This window comes from Seriola dumerili, unplaced genomic scaffold, assembly GCF_002260705.1.
Source record: "Seriola dumerili isolate Sdu_G_001 unplaced genomic scaffold, Sdu_1.0 BDQW01000302.1, whole genome shotgun sequence".
Taxonomy (NCBI): Eukaryota; Metazoa; Chordata; class Actinopteri; order Carangiformes; family Carangidae; genus Seriola; species Seriola dumerili.
Window position 1 is genome coordinate 695,689 of NW_019174557.1, and position 21,767 is coordinate 717,455.

The 21,767-nt window shown below is 37.9% G+C and overlaps 3 protein-coding genes across 3 annotated transcripts; 1 reads left to right on the top strand and 2 right to left on the bottom strand.

Moving 5' to 3' along the window:
- Positions 1 to 267: 267 nt before the first annotated feature.
- On the bottom strand, positions 268 to 6,450 carry erp27 (endoplasmic reticulum protein 27). Its single transcript, XM_022758672.1, has 7 exons — positions 6,277 to 6,450; positions 5,508 to 5,593; positions 3,642 to 3,779; positions 3,417 to 3,533; positions 2,850 to 2,975; positions 1,836 to 2,033; positions 268 to 368 (listed from the first exon to the last, which is right to left on the bottom strand). Exons 1-7 carry the CDS (start codon positions 6,332 to 6,334, stop codon positions 327 to 329), a joined length of 765 nt encoding a protein of 254 aa, XP_022614393.1. The 5' UTR covers positions 6,335 to 6,450; the 3' UTR covers positions 268 to 326.
- Positions 6,451 to 15,401: 8,951 nt separating this feature from the next.
- On the bottom strand, positions 15,402 to 17,328 carry LOC111231536 (retinal cone rhodopsin-sensitive cGMP 3',5'-cyclic phosphodiesterase subunit gamma-like). The gene is made up of 3 exons (XM_022758671.1): positions 17,225 to 17,328; positions 16,322 to 16,443; positions 15,402 to 16,141 (listed from the first exon to the last, which is right to left on the bottom strand). Exons 2-3 carry the CDS (start codon positions 16,429 to 16,431, stop codon positions 16,024 to 16,026), a joined length of 228 nt encoding a protein of 75 aa, XP_022614392.1. The 5' UTR covers positions 16,432 to 16,443; positions 17,225 to 17,328; the 3' UTR covers positions 15,402 to 16,023.
- Positions 17,329 to 19,046: 1,718 nt separating this feature from the next.
- LOC111231541 (retinal cone rhodopsin-sensitive cGMP 3',5'-cyclic phosphodiesterase subunit gamma-like) lies at positions 19,047 to 21,542 on the top strand. The gene is made up of 3 exons (XM_022758675.1): positions 19,047 to 19,097; positions 20,910 to 21,029; positions 21,239 to 21,542. Exons 2-3 carry the CDS (start codon positions 20,920 to 20,922, stop codon positions 21,354 to 21,356), a joined length of 228 nt encoding a protein of 75 aa, XP_022614396.1. The 5' UTR covers positions 19,047 to 19,097; positions 20,910 to 20,919; the 3' UTR covers positions 21,357 to 21,542.
- Positions 21,543 to 21,767: the final 225 nt, after the last annotated feature.

Genomic DNA, 21,767 nt, shown 5'->3' on the forward strand with positions numbered 1-21,767 from the left:
CAATAACATTAGTGGACAGACTAACAAACTCCGCCAGATCACTATGACTTGTGGCCAGTGACCTGTGGTCAGCGAACCAGACCACAGACGGGCTCACACTCGTGTAAACAGACAAAACATAACATACAAGGGTAAATAAGTGAGTGCACATGATATACACACGCACACATGCATATGCTCACTTTGCATGGTAAAGTGAACATATGCAGGACAGTGTAATACGGAGTCACTGTTTTCACAGCAGGAAGAATTTACATCAGACACCCCTTTCCCATTTAGTTATTTATTTCATGTATAATAATTAATTTACATTTGTTCAATGAGTCCTAGAGCTCTGTCTTGGCTTCTGCTCCGGCCTGCTTCACTTCCTGAGAAATAAAGGTGTTGTAAGTCAAATACAACAGACAATATAGCACAGGGAATATATGAAGCAGTGCAGACTTGTAAACATCAAGTTTATCTATTTAGCATTGCACAGACACAGAAACTACTGCTTCTACTACTGGACTGAATTTCCCTCAGAGGAAAGCTCAAAGAAATGTTTAGGAATTCACCAAATCCACAGCAACTAAACTTGTGCATTCGAATTGGATCTATTCAAATCTATTCTATTTCATTCATCTCTGTCCAGACTTTCAGTTTATTCAAGTTCAGAAAAATATAGTTTTAATCATTCATTCATTTATTTTAGAAGTTAATGCAGAAGAGAAAGAAAAAACAAACCCGAATTTTTTATCCAAAATTGAAAACTTGCAGAAAAGCTGTAGAAAACGATGCCGGAGACAATAAACTAAACAAACTGCAGCATCAAACGTTGTTTGTGTGGCTGGTGATGTTAATTTTGACAGCCAGTAAGTGTGTGGAAGCAGTGATGAAAACACAAGGAGAATGGAAAAGGAAAAGTCCGAGGGTGGTATTCTAAAGAAGTACAGCAGTCCAATGATTATGCCATTTACTTTCGTCAATTTCGTAATTTTCTTGAACACAATATTTGAAATAGATCAAAGATGTGCCAAGGAGCATCCGAACAATTCTTTCAATTTGAGTTTTTAAGTACATCAAATAGGCTACTATACATGAGTATAATTTTAAAATACATCCTATTTTATGCTGCTTTATACTTTGACTCCACTACATTTATGTGACCACTGCAATCAAGTGTTAGTTTTCAGATTACAGATTAGGCTACACAGGAAATTTATTATGGTATTGAGGATTTTACCCAACAGTACATGTATAACGCAGACAGGTTAAAGCAAAGCTTCACTTCAACCAGGTACAACATTAGTCAGACTTTTACTTGCAACAGAGTATTTTTTACAGTTTTACCTAAGATCTAAATTCTAAAACCCACCACTGGAGATCAAACATCAGTTATTCACCTAATATCATGTATTCTGAATTCAGTCTTTTTAGAGCCTGTGATGTTCTGGCACTAACTCTGGTGTTTCTGTGTGGCTAAAGTCATTCAGACGATGCGTCACACCCAGCTGGAGCTCTGTGTGATGCAACAGAGCAAATTAGTACACACAGTGAGGTTTTCTGTCCTTTGTGTGGCACATTTAGTTTACAGTGACAAGTACTTTTCTTCTTGTCATACATTACTGGTGTTGTCATTTTCCTTTCTGTAAGAGTTTTCCTGTTTCATTTGTGCTATAAATTATGCTGCTTCCTTTTATCCTTGGCCAAAGTTTTTGTTTTAAATTGTTTAAAAGTCAGTCTACGTGTTACAAGAAAATAGCTCCTCTGAGTACAATGAGTCCACATCTTAACCTGCTGTTGTACCTATACCAGGTTAAATACATCTAATCTGGCAAATCATAATCATAAATCACCTTCAGTTCTCCTCGTAGGAAGGACTGGCAAAACTCCCGTACTCGTTCAGTAGAAATCTCTCCCGCAGGAAGGAGCCACTTCATGTCAGAGTCACCAGCGTAGATGCCAACCCGTGGGAGGTCCTGAGACTTGATGCCAAAGTAGCCGAGTGACCGAGAGTTGGACTTCACTGCTCCATTAATCAGCACGAACAAGAACTGGAACACAGAATCAGTTTGATTTAATTACCTAATTGAAATTATTATGGATTAAATCAAGTTACCACAGATACGTTACCTCTTCTGAATATACACAGGTTGTCTGCAGTGTCCACCAAGTTAAATTTAATACTTTTTAAGACCTCTGTAATACCACAGAGAATGTAATTCAGTACCTTTTTTCATGGTCATACCAGGCAAAGAATGATGGTCCCAGAATTACTTATTAATTAGTACGTGAATTCATTGACATTTCTGTCACATTAATTCATTAATGTGACCTGGACCCATGTATGAATTGTTGAAAAGATTTACGGTGCACAGGTCCAGGGCCCAGAGAGGTCAGGCAGCCCCTAGACGAGAGCCTCTGTATAAAGTGACTGTTAATACTTCTTGTTTGAAAGTCCAAGTCAAAGTTAGTCAAAGTTTCAGTCTGGAGGTGCTATATAAAGGAGAGGTGGGAGACTTTTTACTTGTCTGTGCCAAGGGGTGTATTGTGTCATTATCCATCCATGTCTGGACTCAAAGGCAACAAAAAAATCAATGGATAGATTAACCAGTTAAAAGATAAATAAGTTAGGTTTTTTTTGCCAAATCTTAATGTCTACAGCAGGCAAGAAAAAAATATGACTTTTTTTTTTTTTGAGGGAGCTAAATCCAGTGCTTTATACATTTGCAGACCTGCAGATAATCTGATAAAGCACATCATGAACCCGCTTTTAGTTAGCTCCAGTTAGCTAGATACACACATGTGAACTTGCCCAACCTGTCAATGGATTTATTTTGCAGGTGAATTAAGTCCATGCACGTTCTCACCTTGCCTGTGAACTCCGGGGCCAGAGCTCCCAGTTGCTTCTTGAGCTCAGTATATTCTTTACTCCCCCTGTTGGCAAAGAGCAGGAGGTGTGACTTCACCTCTGAATTGAACAGGCCCACTGCTGTCTGAGGGAAAATAAAACAGCATATAAAAAGAGTGACGGTGAAGATGAATAGAAGAATTCCATTCCCACTGGCCATGCATGATCTCCTTTCTCCGAGGCCTGAAAAGCTCTAACAGTGAGAGGCAGGTTATTTTTAAACATTTTTTACAAATAATAAAGTAGTTGTGTTTTTTTCTCTCTCTCTTTTTACTGACTATTGTTTGCCTGCTTACTGTTCTTGTATTAACTCTGCTCAACCCGTCATGTGTGTAGGATATTTATACTCTTGGAATATTTAATGGAGAATGTTAAAATATAATTTTATTTGTCTATTTTGCATTTGTCTTTTATTTGTCAATAAAATATATTTTAATTAGGGAAGAAAGGCTTTCAGGATTAAATGACAGACAGAGGCAGACGCCATAAAAATACATATATGATGGCGATGAAGAAGTGGGCTTACCACTTGGTTGTATTCTGTGATGTATCGGACTTCGTTGATAGTGATGAAGTTTACAAGACCGTCCGTCTCTAACTTCTTGGCCTCTGCGAGAGCAAGATTCTCCTGGTGGTTATCAGCCTGGATCACGTGACACACATCAACATCATTATCATCATAAAACTGACAGCACCATCACATTTATTATTGAAATAATACGTCATGTATAGAAACAATGGTGTACGATACCTTCCTGAAGAGGCTGATGGTGTCTGAGGAGACGCTGTAGTCAGCCCACACCTCTTTCACTGTGCAAATGGCTACAGGGACCGAGTCAATGCGCTTTGCAGCTGCAACAAGCTCCTTATAGCCACGACTCTCCTCTCCCTGAAATACCAAAGTCAAAAGATAGAGTTACAGAGTGAGATTATTTAAATCATTTTATCAGGTACAGTCTTTTACTGCTTTCAAATTTTTTCTTTCATTTTTTTTTCCTGACAAGTTGTTTAAGACTCTGTAGTAATGTAAGTATCATTTATCCCCTTAAAATTTGTGAATAATTACACTTATATTGTTAAATCTTGTATAACCTGCTTTGGCAATACTGTAATCAACTGTAGTTACATCATGAAAGAGAGAAAAATATGCATTCGCCCACTGACAGGGTGTGATATAGGAAAAACAACTCTAATTCTAGGCACTCCGAGGAGGCCCTATAGTGCCTGAGGAGGAAAGTAACTATGTTCATTTACTCAAGGTGCTTGTAGTGATTTTAAGTTTTTCCATGTTGTGATACTTCTTAGCATTTCAGAGGGAAATACTGTAATTTTTACACGACTATATTTATTGTACAACTCTGGGATATTATTAAATTTCATATAGCCTACAAAATAAGATGATCTTATTAGTACAATGTTTTGTTTTTTTATATTACATTATATCAAAGCTGGAGAAAACTTCACACTTTTCTTTTAGATTTCGATTGCCACATAACATTATATAACATTTAAAAATATAACAATGAAAGGAACCATTCTGCTGCATGATTAGTACTTTTGATACTTTAAGTACATTCTGCTCAAAATACTATTTTTATAATGTATTTGCCCAGATATATCAAATACTTTCCTTCTTAACCACCATCCATTTGAAAGCCTAGAATTTGGATTATTATATCACAGCCTGCCTTCGGGTTAGATTAGTACTATGAAGGCATAAAAGGGCATATTTTAGAGTTAGGCCATATTATCTTTATTTTACAATTACTTTACCCTCAAAGAACACCAGGTGTTGTGGGGGACACCACAAACTTTTCAGTTAACTGGTTTTATTTTTTTATTCTTTCAAAGAAAATCTCAATTTGAAAACAAGTGCAGGTGACAGAGAGAGAGAGAGAGATGCAGAAACAAAGAAATACTTTAAACTGGGAGGAGAGATGAGGCTGACTCAAAGGAAGGTGAATCATGTCTATTTCTGAGACAGTGTTGCATGAGCTCTGGCAATCTCTTTTATCATTTTGCAGCCTGTAATATTTGTTCGTTCCCAGTGAGTCATAGCACCAATATTTTGGTCTCTTTTTGCCTTCAGCATCACGGTCCAACTATGTTATTCCCTTGTGCTCTCCCTCTCTCTCTCCCATTCTCCTCTCATGAACCTTTTCCCTGCCTCTTCACTTGTTTATGAGAGGGTCACTCGAGCCAATGCCACAAGACTTCAGATACGTATGCATTTCCTGTCAAGTGGCCCGGCATCTTCCCACGCACACCAAAGTCTGGCCAAAGGGCTCGCCTCTGTGGGACAGCTGGCCACCCTCTGTCCTCACAGCACCAGCGCTGCCAAAGGTGTGGCCACGGGAAATATATCCTTCTTAGAAATCTATTCATGACAACAGCATCACCGAGACCAGGGTGCAAACAAATGCTGTATTTCTGGAGCTCTCACAGCCTCAGTCTCAGCTAATTTGTTTGATCATGTCTGGTGTGCCACATGCATGTTAGCAAAGTAAACTAAGCCATAAAACAGTGCCTGTGGGCTTGTTTAAGAGATGTCTGGAAGCATATTTGAGTCCATGGTTGAGACTTGTTTTTTCCTCTGTATATAATTTTCTTGTCTGACCTCCAGAAATCCGATGACCACCACTTCAGCAGAGTCGATGAAGGCCTCAACAGCTTTGGTGTCATTCAGCCTGGGAGGAGCACTGTCTGAAAAAGAATGACACATCATGTATTAGACACACAATTCAACATAGTTTGTACCTGACAGTCCCAGGTATTGTCTCAACAAGATTAAAAGTCTACACCATGCTAGCAGCTCTGTGAGGCTGCACCTCTCATACACAGTGATTTGAGCTAAATGCTAATGTCAGCATGTTTACGTGCTCTCAATGACCAAAACACGCATTCTATGATGTTTTGCATATTCACCGCATTAGTTCAGTGTTTTAGCATGCTAACATTTACTAATTAGCACAACACACAGAGTAGGCAATTTGACAAATCAAAATACTGGAAATATTTGAATTTTGACCTGATAATTGTAGTAGATGAAAAGTTGAAAAGGAGTCACCAAAATTTTGAGAGGGATGTGAATTAGTGTACCCGATGCACAATAAGTGATGAGGTCTTCCATTAGGAATTACAAATATGAATGTCTTGGTAGGGCTAGACATAAAACCAGGGATCACCAAAATTATTATGATTCATCTTCTGGGAACTATAAATGTGTCTGTACAAATGTGCAGTCCCTTCAGTAGTTGTTCAGATATTTCAGAGTGGACCGACCCACTGAACAACACACATTTCCATCCCTGGAGAAATGCTGCTCGATCTTTCACATTGAAAGCAGAGAGAAAACAAAAAAAACAACAAAATATAAATTAATTTACCTTTCTCTGTGGCAGTGACAGAAGACACCAGGAAGGCAAGAAACAGAGTGGTCAGCATGTTTCGACTGATTCGACTGACAGGTATGCAGGTGAAACAAAAGGAAAACCAAGGAGAGCTCAGAGGACTTTGTAGCTGTTTGACTCTGTTCAAAGAGTCGTGTCACCTATGCTCTGTCTCCGTCAGTCGCCACATGGCAGCCAGCCGCAGCTGCTGCAACTTTCCTGGGATGTGATTGGAGGCTTTCGTGGGAACCAGCAAGGTGTTCTTGATAAGATGGGATGCCAGGACGTTGGACTACGTGTCACTGTGGGACAGGGGACAGGTGTGTGTATATGTCTGCACTATGGACAATAAGGACACATTCAGTTCGGTTGACCTTTGCTTTTGTGAAACATCATACACCAGTTCTTGTGTCTTGGTGTGTGTCATTAGCAGCAACTTCTTAACAACTTTGCTCTCAAAATTATTTGCGCTGCAGTGTGTTACATAAATGTGTTGTGGGTGAGAGTCTCTGCTGAAGTAGCAGCTTGGTCAAGACTCATGCTTCATCCTCAGGCAGGTTGCAATGGCAGGAGGAGGCCTGTGTGACCAGTGCAGGACCTGAGATCAACTGGGTTGCATTTTGGTACATTGACCACATGAGGGACACAGCTCCTGCCTAATCCAGTTGTCATGATGCCGACAAGCAGTAAAACTTTACAGTTTAGTTTTGTATTTGAGGACACTATTTTTTTTATGTATGGTAAGAAAAAATCAATATGTTATGGCCTTGCTTTTCTTCTTTTTTACTATCTTTTTTTTTAACATATTTTACATTGTTTTTTTCATCCTTTAATCTTATAATTATCTTTGAGTACATTGAAAACCACTATAATACACAGATTTATTATTATTATTATAAATAATAAGTATTAAAATCAGAGGTATGTATTTCCTCCATGTAGTGAGTGTAAAGCTAAATATCTGAAGCTTTCTCTGTAAACATCCTCATAATGAAGGAAACTATATGGGAACAGTACTTGATCAGATCATCTGAATAACTTAAAGTCACATGACACCATAAACTTATGGCAGAAAATTGATGTGAAAGAGAACATATTTTTTTTTGCCATTGTGAAGCAATCAGTTAGTTAATACAGATTTTAAGACTGCTTGTTTGTTTACCAGGAGTTTTTAAAGAATAAATGCACAATACCTCTGCAAGTGAACACCGTGATAGCAAACTAATTTAAAAAAGGTGTTGATTAAATTGACTGACGGCATTGATTGATGGCATCGCAAGAATTATAGTTCTAAAGCTAAAATTGTGAGTCAAGGAGGAAAAAAGGACATAAAACATTTTCTCAGAGAGACAGAAAAAGCTCCCACAACCACCACAGAAATGTTGTCTTTTGTCTTGATGTTAAAACAAATACAAAGTGCCTCTGAAAAGCACATTTATTCATAACAGCACCAAAACATTTGTTAAACTAAACTGAAAAAATAGAAAGATTTACAACAAGTTTGACATTTTACGCATTGATTTTGAACATTGTTTGCACAGAAAAGGAATCCGCTGAAAACTGAAGGGAAGTTACAGTTCAGTCGACCACAGAGAAGAAAAAAACCGATGAACAAAAATACGACAAACTCTTAAGGACAAGACAGTTTTGGTCTGAACCCTGTAAACTGTCACTTTTGCATCAATAAAAAAAATTTCAAATATAATTCTAAAAATATATTTAAAAAAAGATTATTCTGATTTGGGAAGCAAAATATTCCTGCTATATGTTAATGACGGACCTAAAGAACATAAGATCACATAAAAGATCAATACATGATAGGAATCTTTTTGCTATTTATTACTATGGAGTGCCAATGACTTGTTTCTGGGGAATATAGACATAAAGAGAATAATAATAATCTGACCCATCAGGAAAAGGGGAATAATCACAAGCAAAATAATGGATGATGGGAATGTTCTTAATGTTACTGGTATTTGGTCTTAAATGAATGTGTGGTTCAAATTTTATGGCAATCCATCCAATACACCAAAGTGGCACCTGTCTAACTGCCATCCCCAGACCCACGCCACTAGAAATCAAACAATAATGGAAACGAAATTGATTCTTTTCTGATTCAACACATTTGATTGACATACCGAAAATTAAAGGGTGTGTAGCTTCAAGCAGTGACATGTCTGACCTTATTTACCCGGCTGGTGTGTATATGATGTACGTTCACAGGGGGCTTAGGGGTGAATTAGAGCAACACTAACGTCACAGACTCATGACTTCTATGAAACGCATACTGACGGACGTCACAGCGGTGAGCGTGCTGCTCCTCTGAGGTGAGAACTACTGTAAGAAAATCTACTTACAAACACTTATTCTGCCTCTGTAGTGTCACAGCACAGTGAAACTAAGATTACACACTTTACTGTGTGATTATTCACTGTATACAAGGCATCAATAAAATGGCCTACTTATGTATGGAATACATGTAAGTACAATTGAAATGGACGAAGGGTTGGAGAGTCAGGGGGTAACAGCTTTCTGCATAAGAGTCACTTGGAAAAAAAATAAAAATTTGCACAGAACAGTAATGCTACTACTGGGTAACATGGCAGGAGCAGTGGGGTGACAGTGTTGATGTTTAAATGAAATTATTTACATAATTTTCATTTTTAGAATGATCATATATTTACAACTTATTGCAATGTACAAGTTCTTGTAAACGTTGTTGCTGTGGAACAAAACATTGTTCTTACCCTGGGAAGCAGAGTGTTGTAGCTATAACTATAAAATAGTTTATATTTTTATAGGTTATGTTTATGTTTTTAAATATGAGGCTATAAAAACACCCACTTTTTTTCATTGTAATTACAGTTGTGTTTACAGGTTTGTTTAATATTTATTATAATGTTTTGGGGGTTTTTTAATTATTTTTTTTATTTAACACATGTAGTTTGCCTCCTTTTTATGACATAGCTGTTGTGAAAGGACACATAGACCAAGTCTGCTGGTATCCTGTTTGCACCTTATAATTATTCAATATATTTTGGGTGATTTAAAAAGTATGTAATTTAGTGTGTAATTTAGTTCTAGGTTATTCCTGTAATTTTTCACCCCTTACCTATAGGTACCAAGAAAGTATTTCCTGTATGCTAAAGCGTTACCCAGCGAGGTTAAGTGAGGATATAGGCTCACTCTGACTTTGGGGATACAATGTTGAAATCTTTTTCCATAACTTTAACCGTAAACTGGAATGTTGTACAGCACTGAAGCCACTAAACCTTTTCCTCTGTTTCTCTTTCTGTTAACTACTTCACAGTTTAATCCAGTCAAAACAGTTTCATATTTTCTATAGCTCTGCATAAATGTCTACCTTAGGATTTTAGATGTCAGAGTGCTGCTTTAAGACTCTCTCTGGCTACATCCTTCTACAGCCTTTTACCGTCTTTAACTTATGACACTGCTGACACATATATGGTTTGCAGTAAATTTGTTGTGTACAGCATTCCTGACGCAAAAAAAATGCTGGAGAATGGCAGAAAAATGAAAAGGATAGAGGGGGAAAAAAGTAGGAAGGACAGAAATAAATAAAAAATGTTCTCTTCTGCAATTTCTGACTCCTTGTGGACAAGTGTTAAAGGTTCAGTGAGGATGCAGTTTAGGTTGAAATTACAGGCCCAGTTGCTCATATAGCTGCTGCTACAAATAAACAAAGCAAAAGTAATGATTACAATACACACAGTGGCAGAAATTAAAACATCAGAATTGTTACACAGGCTTAGTGGTTTGTGACTGTGGGGACACTTGACCTATTTCAGGAAAACTTAAATTATGTAAAAACCTCTCAAGTTTGCAAATGAAACAAACCTACTTGCACTATTTTTAAATCTAACAGGAGGAAAATGTTATTTTAGATAATGATTGAAGATAAAGATTAAAGATTAAAGCCCTTCACTCTCATGACACTGCAGCCATGACAGATGTGATGATGATGATGATGATGATGATGATGATGATGATGATGATGATGATGATGATGATGTTTAAAAAATCTGAATATAAAATCAAACACGTGATATTTAAAAAAAGATACAGATCTCACACTAATCCTGGGCTCATAAATTTGTTTATTTTTATGGTCTAATGAGGTCAAAAATGATGGTGCTATTTAATCATGTCATAATTTCATCAAATTATTACTTACAAAAAGACAAAAGTAATCAAAATTATTTCAGTTTGCTCTGATGTTTGATGTTTGTTTTCTATTATTGACTTAAGTTAATACCTAAGTTAATAAGTTAATATTTAAGCTAATACTTACTTGACATACCCACAGAGTTTAAGAAGTTTACATGGAGAGTTTAGTGGTAAGATCAGTGATGTAATGCAGGTAAACCTGGGACTGATGGATTACTGGTATTTGGATTCAGTCATCAGTTACACAACCTTTAACCCTGTTTAGCTTTGACACAGCCTGTGTGTGAAGGTCTCACATCATGTGGTATTAATCCTCAGACCCTGCGGTCCCTGCCAGCTGCTTCTGACACTGCTGATGGTTCACTTATGCAATGTGCCCAAGCAAACTTGTACAAAACGGAGCTGGAGAAACAAGAAACAAGAGGCATCTTATGAAACAGCAAGATTGTTCAAATAACGACTTTAGACGCGTTGTTATGGCTTTGAGAGGAGATGGTTCACACATACACTAAAGACTGAAGACAAAAACAAGCATATAAGAAAACCACTTCAAACACTGTATACAATGAGGAGAAATGTCAAGTATCTGTATCATCTAAAATTATCTAAATAAGATCATTTAAAACAACATTTAAAATGTCTGTGATTCTTGTCTGAGCAGGATGTTTGGTCTGGAGTGTCAAACTGCTGGTGGCTGAGGATTAATATGATGTGGGTCACGGCTACTGTGTCAACTCTGTGGGAGTGTTTGCAGTATGGATTTCATGGGTGGGTTGAAAAGAGCTTACAGACTGTCTGACAGTTATGTCAGGGGTCCATGGAGGATGGGGAAGCCCTCTGACACTTTAATTAACAGTATGACAGCGCGTAATCCTTCATCTGTGCAGGAGATGCAGAATCCAAACCAGTGCTAATACAGGGACTAAAATTATGGTGTGACACTGAAATTACAGACCGAAAATTAGGTAATAATTAACATGGAATTTGGTCACTAATGAAATTAAATTGCAAACAATAGTGTGGAAAAGGTGTTGGAACTTTTCCTTGAAAATAATTGCATGAATGGATGATTATCCAGTCAGTAATTGTTCCACATATTAAACATAATAGAAAATAACTAGACTGAATAAAGTCAGACATTTTCCCTGACAAACAAAAAACTACCAAGTCAACATAGATAACGTAGCTCCTGCATGGTGTGCATGAATTGCCAGTACAGTGTTGGTACATTAAATCCTTTATAATTATTGTTTGCATTTTGGGTTTCATTAAGTTCAAACAAGTTATATTAATAATATAAACAATAATTTTCACATACAGACATAATTTCACTGCGCACATAAACATGTGTTGCAATGCAATGTTAAAAAACTGTGATCACAGCAAGATCAAATTTCTAACGACACTTTTTGCCTACCATGAATATGTGCATACATTTTCTGTAAATAGCAACTGTGGCCAACTTGAGGTGAAGAAAAGCTCTGACGTTTTAAAACTCAACACAACACTCACGTACTGGATCTGTCTGCAGTGGCCCATATGGATTAGTCCCAATCCTATTGCAGGCTGTAAGCTGCCAGCTCATGTAGCCTCAGAGTGAAGAGCTGCAGCTTCATGTCAGAGCAAAGAACAAAGAGGCAAACAGGATCCTTTGGTCAGTACCTGACAGGTATCACCTGAGATATTCCAGGCTCTGCACCGAGGTTTCTGAGTACTCTGTCTCCAGTTGTTCTTCTTTTTGTGGCGGTGTTGCAGACCAGCTGCTGGAGTATGAGAGAGAATATATATATTTCTGATGTTAGAACATTCATAATTCAAGTCAGATAACTGGAGACATAAACACAGTCAACATGCTTCAACAACAGACACATGGCCTTGCTGATCAACTCTCTCCTTCTAGGAATTGTATTTTTAAACATATACACATGCTTGTGGTTGATTCCTGGATGTATGGGTTGCTATTTGGGGAACGATTTGGTATGCTTCATTGTCAGCAATAATAAGAGACAACAAAATACTTCTCAGAACTGTATCTTTGCACTTCAAACTGAAATGCCAACAATCGCTGGCCTGAGCTGTTGCCGGTCACTGCAGCAAATCTTTGCCATTCCCTGATACTGCAAATCTGTGTTTTAGATGAGCTCTATAGTGATATGTTTAATAATAAAATGTCAGCTTGTTTTTGCTGGAGCCTCTTAGAGACATCCAGTCTTCTTGGCACTATGGTTTGACAGTAATACTTGTGCTGCATTGTCCTAAAAGCATCTTAATTATTCTTACAGCTTGGATTTCAGACTGTACTCAAAACAGTAAGCGCTTTTAAACTTGCCAATTCAGTTTTGGCTTCCTGCAGAGAGATATCTTATCTTGGATAGGACACTTGAAGACAGAAAAAAGACCAGACAGTTTAAAGTATTACACCCTTCTGCAGTATAAAATGAGTATGCAAGGATTTATTTGTCCATGATTTCTAACATATTTACACGCAGAATTCCTTAAGCCAGACCATTGCTTGAAGTGAGTCATCTTTAATTATGTTGAAAATGAGGGCAAGAAAAAAAAGTATTTGGCAGAAATAGTAGCAGATTGAGTGACTCAAACTTGGGTTATTTGAATTATTAAAATTTGATTTCAATAAACCCATTACACCAGTCAGAATAGTTAATATGCTTGTGCAGCATTTCTGACAGAGAATAATCCAGCAGACATAGTTAGTTGTGCTTATTTACCCTTTCTGCTTTATTACAGGAGCACATTGCATTCACAAAAGAGAAAAAAAGACTTACTAAAAGGTTACGGTAGTTATCAGGTTATCAATGGTAATTTATCTTTAATTTATTTGCATTTTGGAAAATTAAGTATGCCAAATTAGCTATTAACAGCTCCCTTTTGCTCTGTAACATTGGATGTACTAAAAAACAATCACTGAAAAACATTCATTCTGAAGAAATCCTAAAAACCTGATGATTCTTGGGCTTTGAAGTTCTGAAGCGTTCTGGTGCAAATTAAAACACCAGAGCAGCAGAATATAAACCCGAAGAAACTAAATGTAGAGCTGATAAAGAGAATTAGGACACAAAGTAAGGTGCACAGTGCGATTTAGTCAAGATGATTACTGTACATGTGCTGTCTGTGACTTTGCAAACTCTAATCCTACTGCTACCTGGGTGAAAATAGACAGTGGAGGATCATTTTATTCCAGGTACCTGTAAAGACACAAATAGAACAAAGAACAAATAACCATAACATAGTTCACTAAAATATAATCTGGTGGCTTCCTGTTGTTTTATCATGCCCAACCACGTCTGCAGGAGAGACTTTATGTTGACGCCATGAAGTAACATCTCACACCCACCACAGTGAGCTAACTCCCTCTTTTCCTCTCAGTAACCAGCAGATGCAGCTGTTGCAGCTCTGCCGACAACTAACAACTGCATCGCAACCAGAGAACCACCTGGTTGCGACCGGTTGGTCTGTCTGACAGACGACTCGGCAGGCACACTGACAAACTGTAACACAATTAACACAAGAACAAATTAATCATCTTACATGGCAGTCTGTAAGCAGCTTACAGGTGTCTTGCACATGTAAAAGTGTTTTGTTTTGTTTTTTTACCCACAAGCCGTGCCAGTTAGAAAAAATATTTTTTTCAAGTAGCAGAAACAGTTTGTTTTGGGGTTCTCACTGATACTGGTCCATCCCAAGCAGATTACACTCGGTTTCATCTGCGGAGGTCTTGTCCATGAGATTTCTGCAAACAAATCACATACAGGTATTCATTCATTCATTCATTCATTCATTCATTCATTCATTCATTCATTCATTCATTCATTCATCCATTCATATTCACGCTAACTAATACTCTGCTAGTGATGGGATCGATTTTGTAGTGGCCAGTCATAGTTGGAGATGATACCTGAGGTTCAGCAGTTCAAACACACCCTTTGTCATCATTTCCCCATGACTTTGTCTCCTCTGTGTTCATCCACTGCCCCACTTCTCCCCCTTTCACGTCCCCGCTAATGAAGAGGCCGAAGGTTTTGGAGATGTTTGTTGTGTTTATGCCACATCGCACGAGGCACTGCGCCCTTTTGTCAGCTCACTGTTTAAAGGCTTGTGCAGCTAATTGGTGCAGTGACACGAATGCACATTGATATCTAGAGGCCACACACACACACACACTGGCACCAGCAAATAACACCAACAAAACTGTGACCAGAGGAGCTGCTAAATATTTCATTTAAGGATTGCATTGAATAGATTACATATCATTACTTTATCAGTGGTGGGGTTTATTCAACAAAGTATTATATTTAATTTTGAGTATTTCCAAATGATGCTACTTTAGACTTAAGCAAATATTGTATTTTTTACTCCACTACAATTATTCCACAGTTATGGTTACGAGTTGCACTGCAGATTAAGATTTCACATACAAAACCAACAATGAGTTTTTAGAACACAATGGATTGTTGTAAGCACTGGATAATAAATATATTAATTGAAATTAACTTCATGTTTGACATTAGGATTGTTCATCTTCTCTGTTGAACCTTCCTCTTTACTTGTGGAGAAAAAAAAGTATTCCTGCGAAAAAAAAAGCAGGTTTTTGGTTGCCGTGGCAACAACAGCTTTAGTTATCTTCCCTGCTTTCTATTTTCCGTCGCCCTCTGTCCTTGAAGACAGATATACTTTTACAGTTTTAGTGAAAAATATTACATTTTGACATTATAATATGCAAGTGTGGCAACTAAAAGAATGGTGGCCACACTTGTCAATAGTAGATTAAGGGCATTACTATGCACATATTATATTCATTGGCATTGGATGAAGCCAGAAAACAGTGAAAGATCAACGACATGTGTGTAGATATTTTCTGGTAATTGTGTTTTCTGTGTTAATAATAGAGAGGACACAGAGACATTATGTTCCATGGAAAATATGGACATTTATTGTGTTTATGGAATTGTTCATCTCTACTGAAGAAAGAGACAGGGTTGATCATTTTCCACTGAAGAGCAAAGTGAATTATAGACTTTCTCATAAAAATAAAATCTGATTTAGCTGTTAGACAAAATAGAAATCTATGCATGTCAAATCAGCAGCTTTGAGGAGAAGAGGTGAGACATGCAAGAAGAGCAACACAGCCCTGGGATATCACAATAACAGATATCAAACCCTCTTTCATGTTTACAAAATGTATAATATATTCCTTTAGATTTTTTTTTCTCTCTCTCTCTCTCTCTGTGTGGAAAGTACAAGCTGATACGTTATGAGAGGAAGAACTGGATAAGATAGATCCAGGGGAAAAAGAGAAGGCAGGGGTGAAGAGAAATAGAAAAGGATGAAGGAGAGTTGTTGGGAAGGCAGGGGCAAATAAAGTGCAATAGACAAGAAAAGGTGCTGGATTAGTTTTTTCCCAGGTCAAACCTGTAAATCATCAAGGGCTGCCTCCACTCCACAGTACACAGAGAGCAGATTCTCAGCTGCTTGATAAATAGTTGGAATACATGAGGGACAATAGTGGCAATAGGGGTAAAGGCAGAGGAAAGAGGGCTAGACAATTCCATATTTCGCCAGGTCGCTGAGCTCCATGTCACCAAAGGCTTCCCATGGGCAAATCACTGTGATGTCTGTGCCAAGACCCTCCATCCCGGGGATGTCGTCTCCGAATCTGAATGGAAGAGACAAAAAAGATCTGATGAGTACAGAGTGACAGATACAAAGAAGAGTTCTCTGCTGCAATGAGAGTGACGGGATAGTGTTTTAATAGCCAAACTGACAGCAGGGAAGAAAAGACTGTGTGTGTGTGTGTGCGTGCGTGTGTGTGTGTGTGATCTTAAATTCATCTCACCCCTTCTGGCCTGGTTTGGGTGCCTTGCTCTTGAAGGTGCGCATGGCCCTCTGCTTGAATTTGGGAGGTGCCTTCTTGTCGGCGGGAGCTGCAACGGCCACGTCTGCCATTTGGATTAGTTACTAAAAAAAGGAACAAAGTCTGTGAGTTCCCTGCAGCTCTCAGATCTTTAAAACCTTTCTGTTTCCCACTGCTTTGTGTTGAATTTTGTAATTTTGTAACTGCAAAAATTTCATCTTATTTCCATATTGTCTTGATTCATATTCACCCTCTTCTATCTTTTTATGTCTTAAGCGTTAGCTTCTTTTTTTTTAGCATTTTGAATTTCCTTGTTGTTGCAAGGTGCTATTCAGATAAACCCGCTTTGCCTTTGCAGATTCCTCTAGTACCATCAACCAATGGTCTCCCGTTCATAAGCTGTACAATCCCTCCCCACTGTGAACATATTACTCTCTAACTTGTATTTATCATCCTCTTCAGCAAGCTGATCAACAACCAGACCAGTCACCAAAGTACAAATGCACTAAGAATTGAAAAAAAGAAAACAAAGGAAAAGAGCCAGCCAGTGTTCAAAACTGCTCAGGGAACATCTGAATCCATCAGGCAAAAAGACCTGTGATCATTGTAAAGAAATAGCGGCTGGGCCTTGAACAGTACCAAGAAGAGCTGCAGCACAAAGGACTACTCAGTGCAAATCACACATCTCATTTCAGCTCCATTTCAGTCATGATACTCAAGAAGAAGAAAAAAAAAACCCTCTTAAGCCATTCCCCTGTCTCTCTTTCTCTTCTGTAAGGAAATTGTTGCAAAAGCAGCGAAGAATCTGAGGCAATACATGTTATCAAAGCAGTAAGAGCATTAACTCCCTGTACCAGAGCTGAGAAAATTGCAGTTTCATCTTACCTTTTGTTGGAGTCTCAAACGGTTTCTCTGATGCTGTCTGATGAGCTCGTCAGTTCCTCGCTTGTGGCATTCCTCTCACTGCCGGACCGTCCCTTTTTAAAGTCCTCCGAGCTGCTGCTAATCCCCTCAGTCTGTCATTCTTTTATGTGCCAACTCTGCTCTGTCCTCTTCTGTACCAGCTTAGCCACAAATAGGCAAGATAAAGGATAACGAGATATAAATACGAGGTCTATTTCAACTTAGATATGCCTGTCAGCGTGTGAATTGAAGTGAATTATAGAGGTGTCATGTCTTGGCAGCAGTGAGTGACATTAATTAGCATGACTATCAAGTTGAAGCCTTAAAAAAATCTGCTGACAGATTTTTTATTGTGTGTCTGTCTGTCTGTCACAGCCCATCACATCGGCATGTTACCCACACATACTGTAGCCCTCTGCAACATGAAAACTTCTATAACTGCAGTGAATCTGACATTTTTATTGCAGTGTTCATTTAGGTTTAGTCACAGAAATAATTGGTTTACTGTATATGTTACAAATAACTGCAGATGTAAAACAAAAGTCTTGGGTAATTAGGTCTCTTTTGCTTTATAAAATCTGTGAATCTACAAAAATAGTGGTAAAAGGCCTCCAACACAAGTTGGTAACAGTAGGCCTCAAAGAAGAAGAAGGTAAATGAGAGAAGAAGACACCTTTTATAATTGATAAGTACACGATGAATGTTCTCAGTTTTCTTGTAGCCTGTAGCGTCCCTACACTAGTACTACATTTAATAAAAGTCCACATTTGATGGTGTATGGAATATGTAGTTCTTAGGTCACTATTTTATATATACAGTTTATTTACTGCCATGAGAGAGTTGAAAACAGCACATAAGCCTCACAGCACTTCTAGTCACCATGACGCAGCCCTTATCGTTTTTTTTTTTTTTTTTTTACACGCACGTGAGCATTAAGACGTTCACTTGGCTTTGATGGCCTGTGTGTTCAAATGTTTGGGAGATCAGAGGACTGATGGCATGTGAGTGGCAGAAGCTTTAAGATACTAAAGACTTGGATATACTTTAGCCTGCTTTGTAAACAAACGTGACCTGATATAGACTGCACGAGGATCTTGAGCATGTGATATAAGAGCAGAGGGGCGCTGAGCTCCATTTAGATGATCAGTCACTTAGTGCCAAATAAAGAGCACTTAACCATTCAGCAGTTAATCCCTTGTCTCATGGCCTGTACTGAGGTTAAAGAGACTGAGACAGAAACTGACAGTTTAACTCAGAAATTATTAACGTCAGTGAAAAGAAGAGTCTAAGGGTGATAAAGCAGAGAGAATCCACACCATGATTTTGTTATTACAACCAATATTCACCTTGAATCTCTGCTATTTATATTTATTATTTATTTATTTTTTGCGAAATTACTGGTTTCAGAGTAAAGGATGAACGACCCAGTGTTTGTCTTTTGAAACTATGAACTAAATTTATTGTTATTTCAAAATAATATATCATCATATTATATCTTTAAAAATGCACTCCTTCAAACAAGAAGAGCGATATATTCAGACAAGAATCAGAAAAAAAGTAACTCATATTGTTCAGTAAATCCAATTGAGTTTTTCCCAGAGATGCTTCATTATGTAAGGTCTTCAACGTCTTCACATGGCATGACACATTATGAGCCCCCTCCTTAATCTCATAGAGCAGAGAGGCCAATTGGAGCACAGGGTTTAAAAAAAAAAGAGGACAGAAAATTATGGATGAGCATGTCAGAGGGATTAGCAGGGGGTGTATATAAGAAGACAGCAGGACACAGACCAGAAAGCCACAAACTGACCAGAGACCCAGCAGACAGAACCCAACTGTACTACTGCAAAAACAGGTAAGATCAAATTCTGACTTTTCACTCAGCTGCGAGTTTTGGCAAATTTTCAATCTGGATTAAGGGTAGAACATAAAAGAGAGTGCAGGAGAGTGCTGAGAAAGCATGACTTCAGCTGGATGCTGTAGGGTGCAGATATCATGGTAGATCTTTAAAAATGTTTTGTAGACAAATGTATCTGTACTTGGACGTGCTGTCCAAGCACGTCCAAGATCTTTAAGAAGCCAAATCACTGGCATTGTTTCCTGTGGCTTTTTCTCTACTCTCTATAAATGTATATATTTGTGCTTTTGCACTTTGCATCTTTGTTTTGTTTTTTTAAGTCTTATTATAAATAATTATTTACTTTTTACTTTATGGAGGGCCTGAGGTCCACAGTGGTCACTCCTATTATTCTACATTGTGTGGGACACAACAGGGAGGTTTATGCATTCAGTATTATGACATATGACATTTACAGTAACTTATACATCAGCAACTTGAAAAGCCTGATTTGATGACACATTATTACATTTGATTTAATGCAAAGTTTTAAGAGAAGAAATTACCTTTAAATGTAGTTATTTTAAACACCATGGTATTCATTTTCAGCTCAGCATGTGAATAAGACCAAGCAATGATGTCTTTTACAAATGTGTATTCATTTGTTTTAGGGGGTAAATTGAATATGCATGTATTAAGGGTATAAGTGTATTTTTTCTGAAATTTTTACATTTCAATTTTCAGTTTAGTCTAGTTCAGCGTAGGAAAATTTACATGGAGTACAACAAAAAGACATATCAGACAGAATTAAATTGTATATACATGCAATAGCAGAAAAGGCACAAGTGCTACAGCAATGAGTAAACAGGTATTTGGCACATCTCTAATTATACCTAGAGCTTGAACTCTAATGTGTATCATATTCAAAAGCATTGAGTTAAATTATACTAGCTATTCACATTTTATTTTCCATCTCTGAATGCTGAAACTGTTTTGATTCACACAATATAATTGACCAATTATAGACCAATTATATATAATTGGTCAATTATATATAAAAAAAATATATGACCAAGATTCTCCTGAGCCATCCTGGTTAAATGAAGATATAAAAAGGATTCAAATCAAATAAGAAAGAAGTGTCTCTATATTGTCATCAGTGTGTGTTAAAAAATAACACAGACAAAGACACATATTACACACACTGTGTTTCTGCACACAAGAAATGCTAACATTATTAGCTGTGGCTAATCAAAAGAATACAAACATACAGTAACTAAATTAGGAAATATAGAAAACAAATCCATCTGGATGTGAAATTTAAGAACTAACTGCTTGATTAAGACTTTGTAATATATGCCACAAAATGACATGACTTGTTAGCATGTTCAGAGTAACCATCAGTGTCGTCAGAGTACATTTCTGATAAGCTCTAGAGCACTGCTGAGCTTTCCTGTGAGATAACATAATCAACAGAGGTCAGAAATAGTTCAGATTAAAGCAAATTAGAAATAAGTTGTTCAGGGCAAAATCTCCTTACACTCAGAGTTTATTATTTACAGCATACAGTATGTGTGTTGGCTTCAGACTAACTGAGGAATTAGGTGAACTTATTTCTATTCTTGTCTCAAGATGTACAATCTGTAACTTGGCCAAAAGTAATCTTTAAAGCCAAGGTGTAAAAATAGACAAAGCTGTTTGTGTAACAGGGTCTTAAGAAGCAGTATGACAGCTTTAGAGCATAACTTGACTTAACCTGGGGGTGTTATATCATCCAAGGGTCTTATACATCAAGACTAACTCTTTGACTTTCAACTCTTTTGCTCTCAGTACATAAAAGATGGCAGACACAGCTGTTGCAGCTCCCGCCGACAAGAAGGCACCTCCCAAGTTCAAGCAGAGGGCCGCTCGCACCTTCAAGAGCAAGGCCCCTAAACCAGGCCAGAAGGGGTAAGGCAGACTTCGAGGTCACCAGTGGTGGAAAAAAACTAAGTACATCTATTCAAGCGTTTTTCCATTGTTGAATTGGCACCTTTAGTTAAGTAAAGGATATGAGTACTTCTTCCACCACTGAAAGTCACATATCAAATAAAGAACTCAAGTGCAACACTCACTGGAAACGGAGATGTTTGACTGACACGTTTCTGTTTCTTTCTCAGGTTCGGAGACGACATCCCCGGCATGGAGGGTCTTGGCACAGACATCACAGTGGTTTGCCCATGGGAAGCCTTTGGTGACATGGAGCTCAGCGACCTGGCGAAATACGGAATCGTCTAGAAACCCTCCTGTGTCTTTCCCAAAACTGTATCACCTCTCCTTCGCCCGATCTACCTCCTGCTCCTGTCGGCCCTGTTTTCCTTCCCCTCCCAAAATACCTGACCTGATGTCTGTCGTTGTGTTAGGCCCACATGGGTTTTGGGAAACACAGCTGATTCAAATAAATAGTAAAATTGGCTAAACTGATTTGAATGTGAAATATCATATTTATTTATTTATATACTGTATGCTTCACTGAGTTGTGAATGCTTCAAGCCCCAAACTTCCTCCCCCATAATTTGCACTTGGCTTGTGTGTCTCTGAGAGACAATGGACTAAAGCTGTTGAAAGCGGGTTTTGAAGACTGTTGTGACGATGTTGGTGCACTGCTAAACCCTCGCTCCTCTCTCCTGCCTTTTCTACTCCATCACC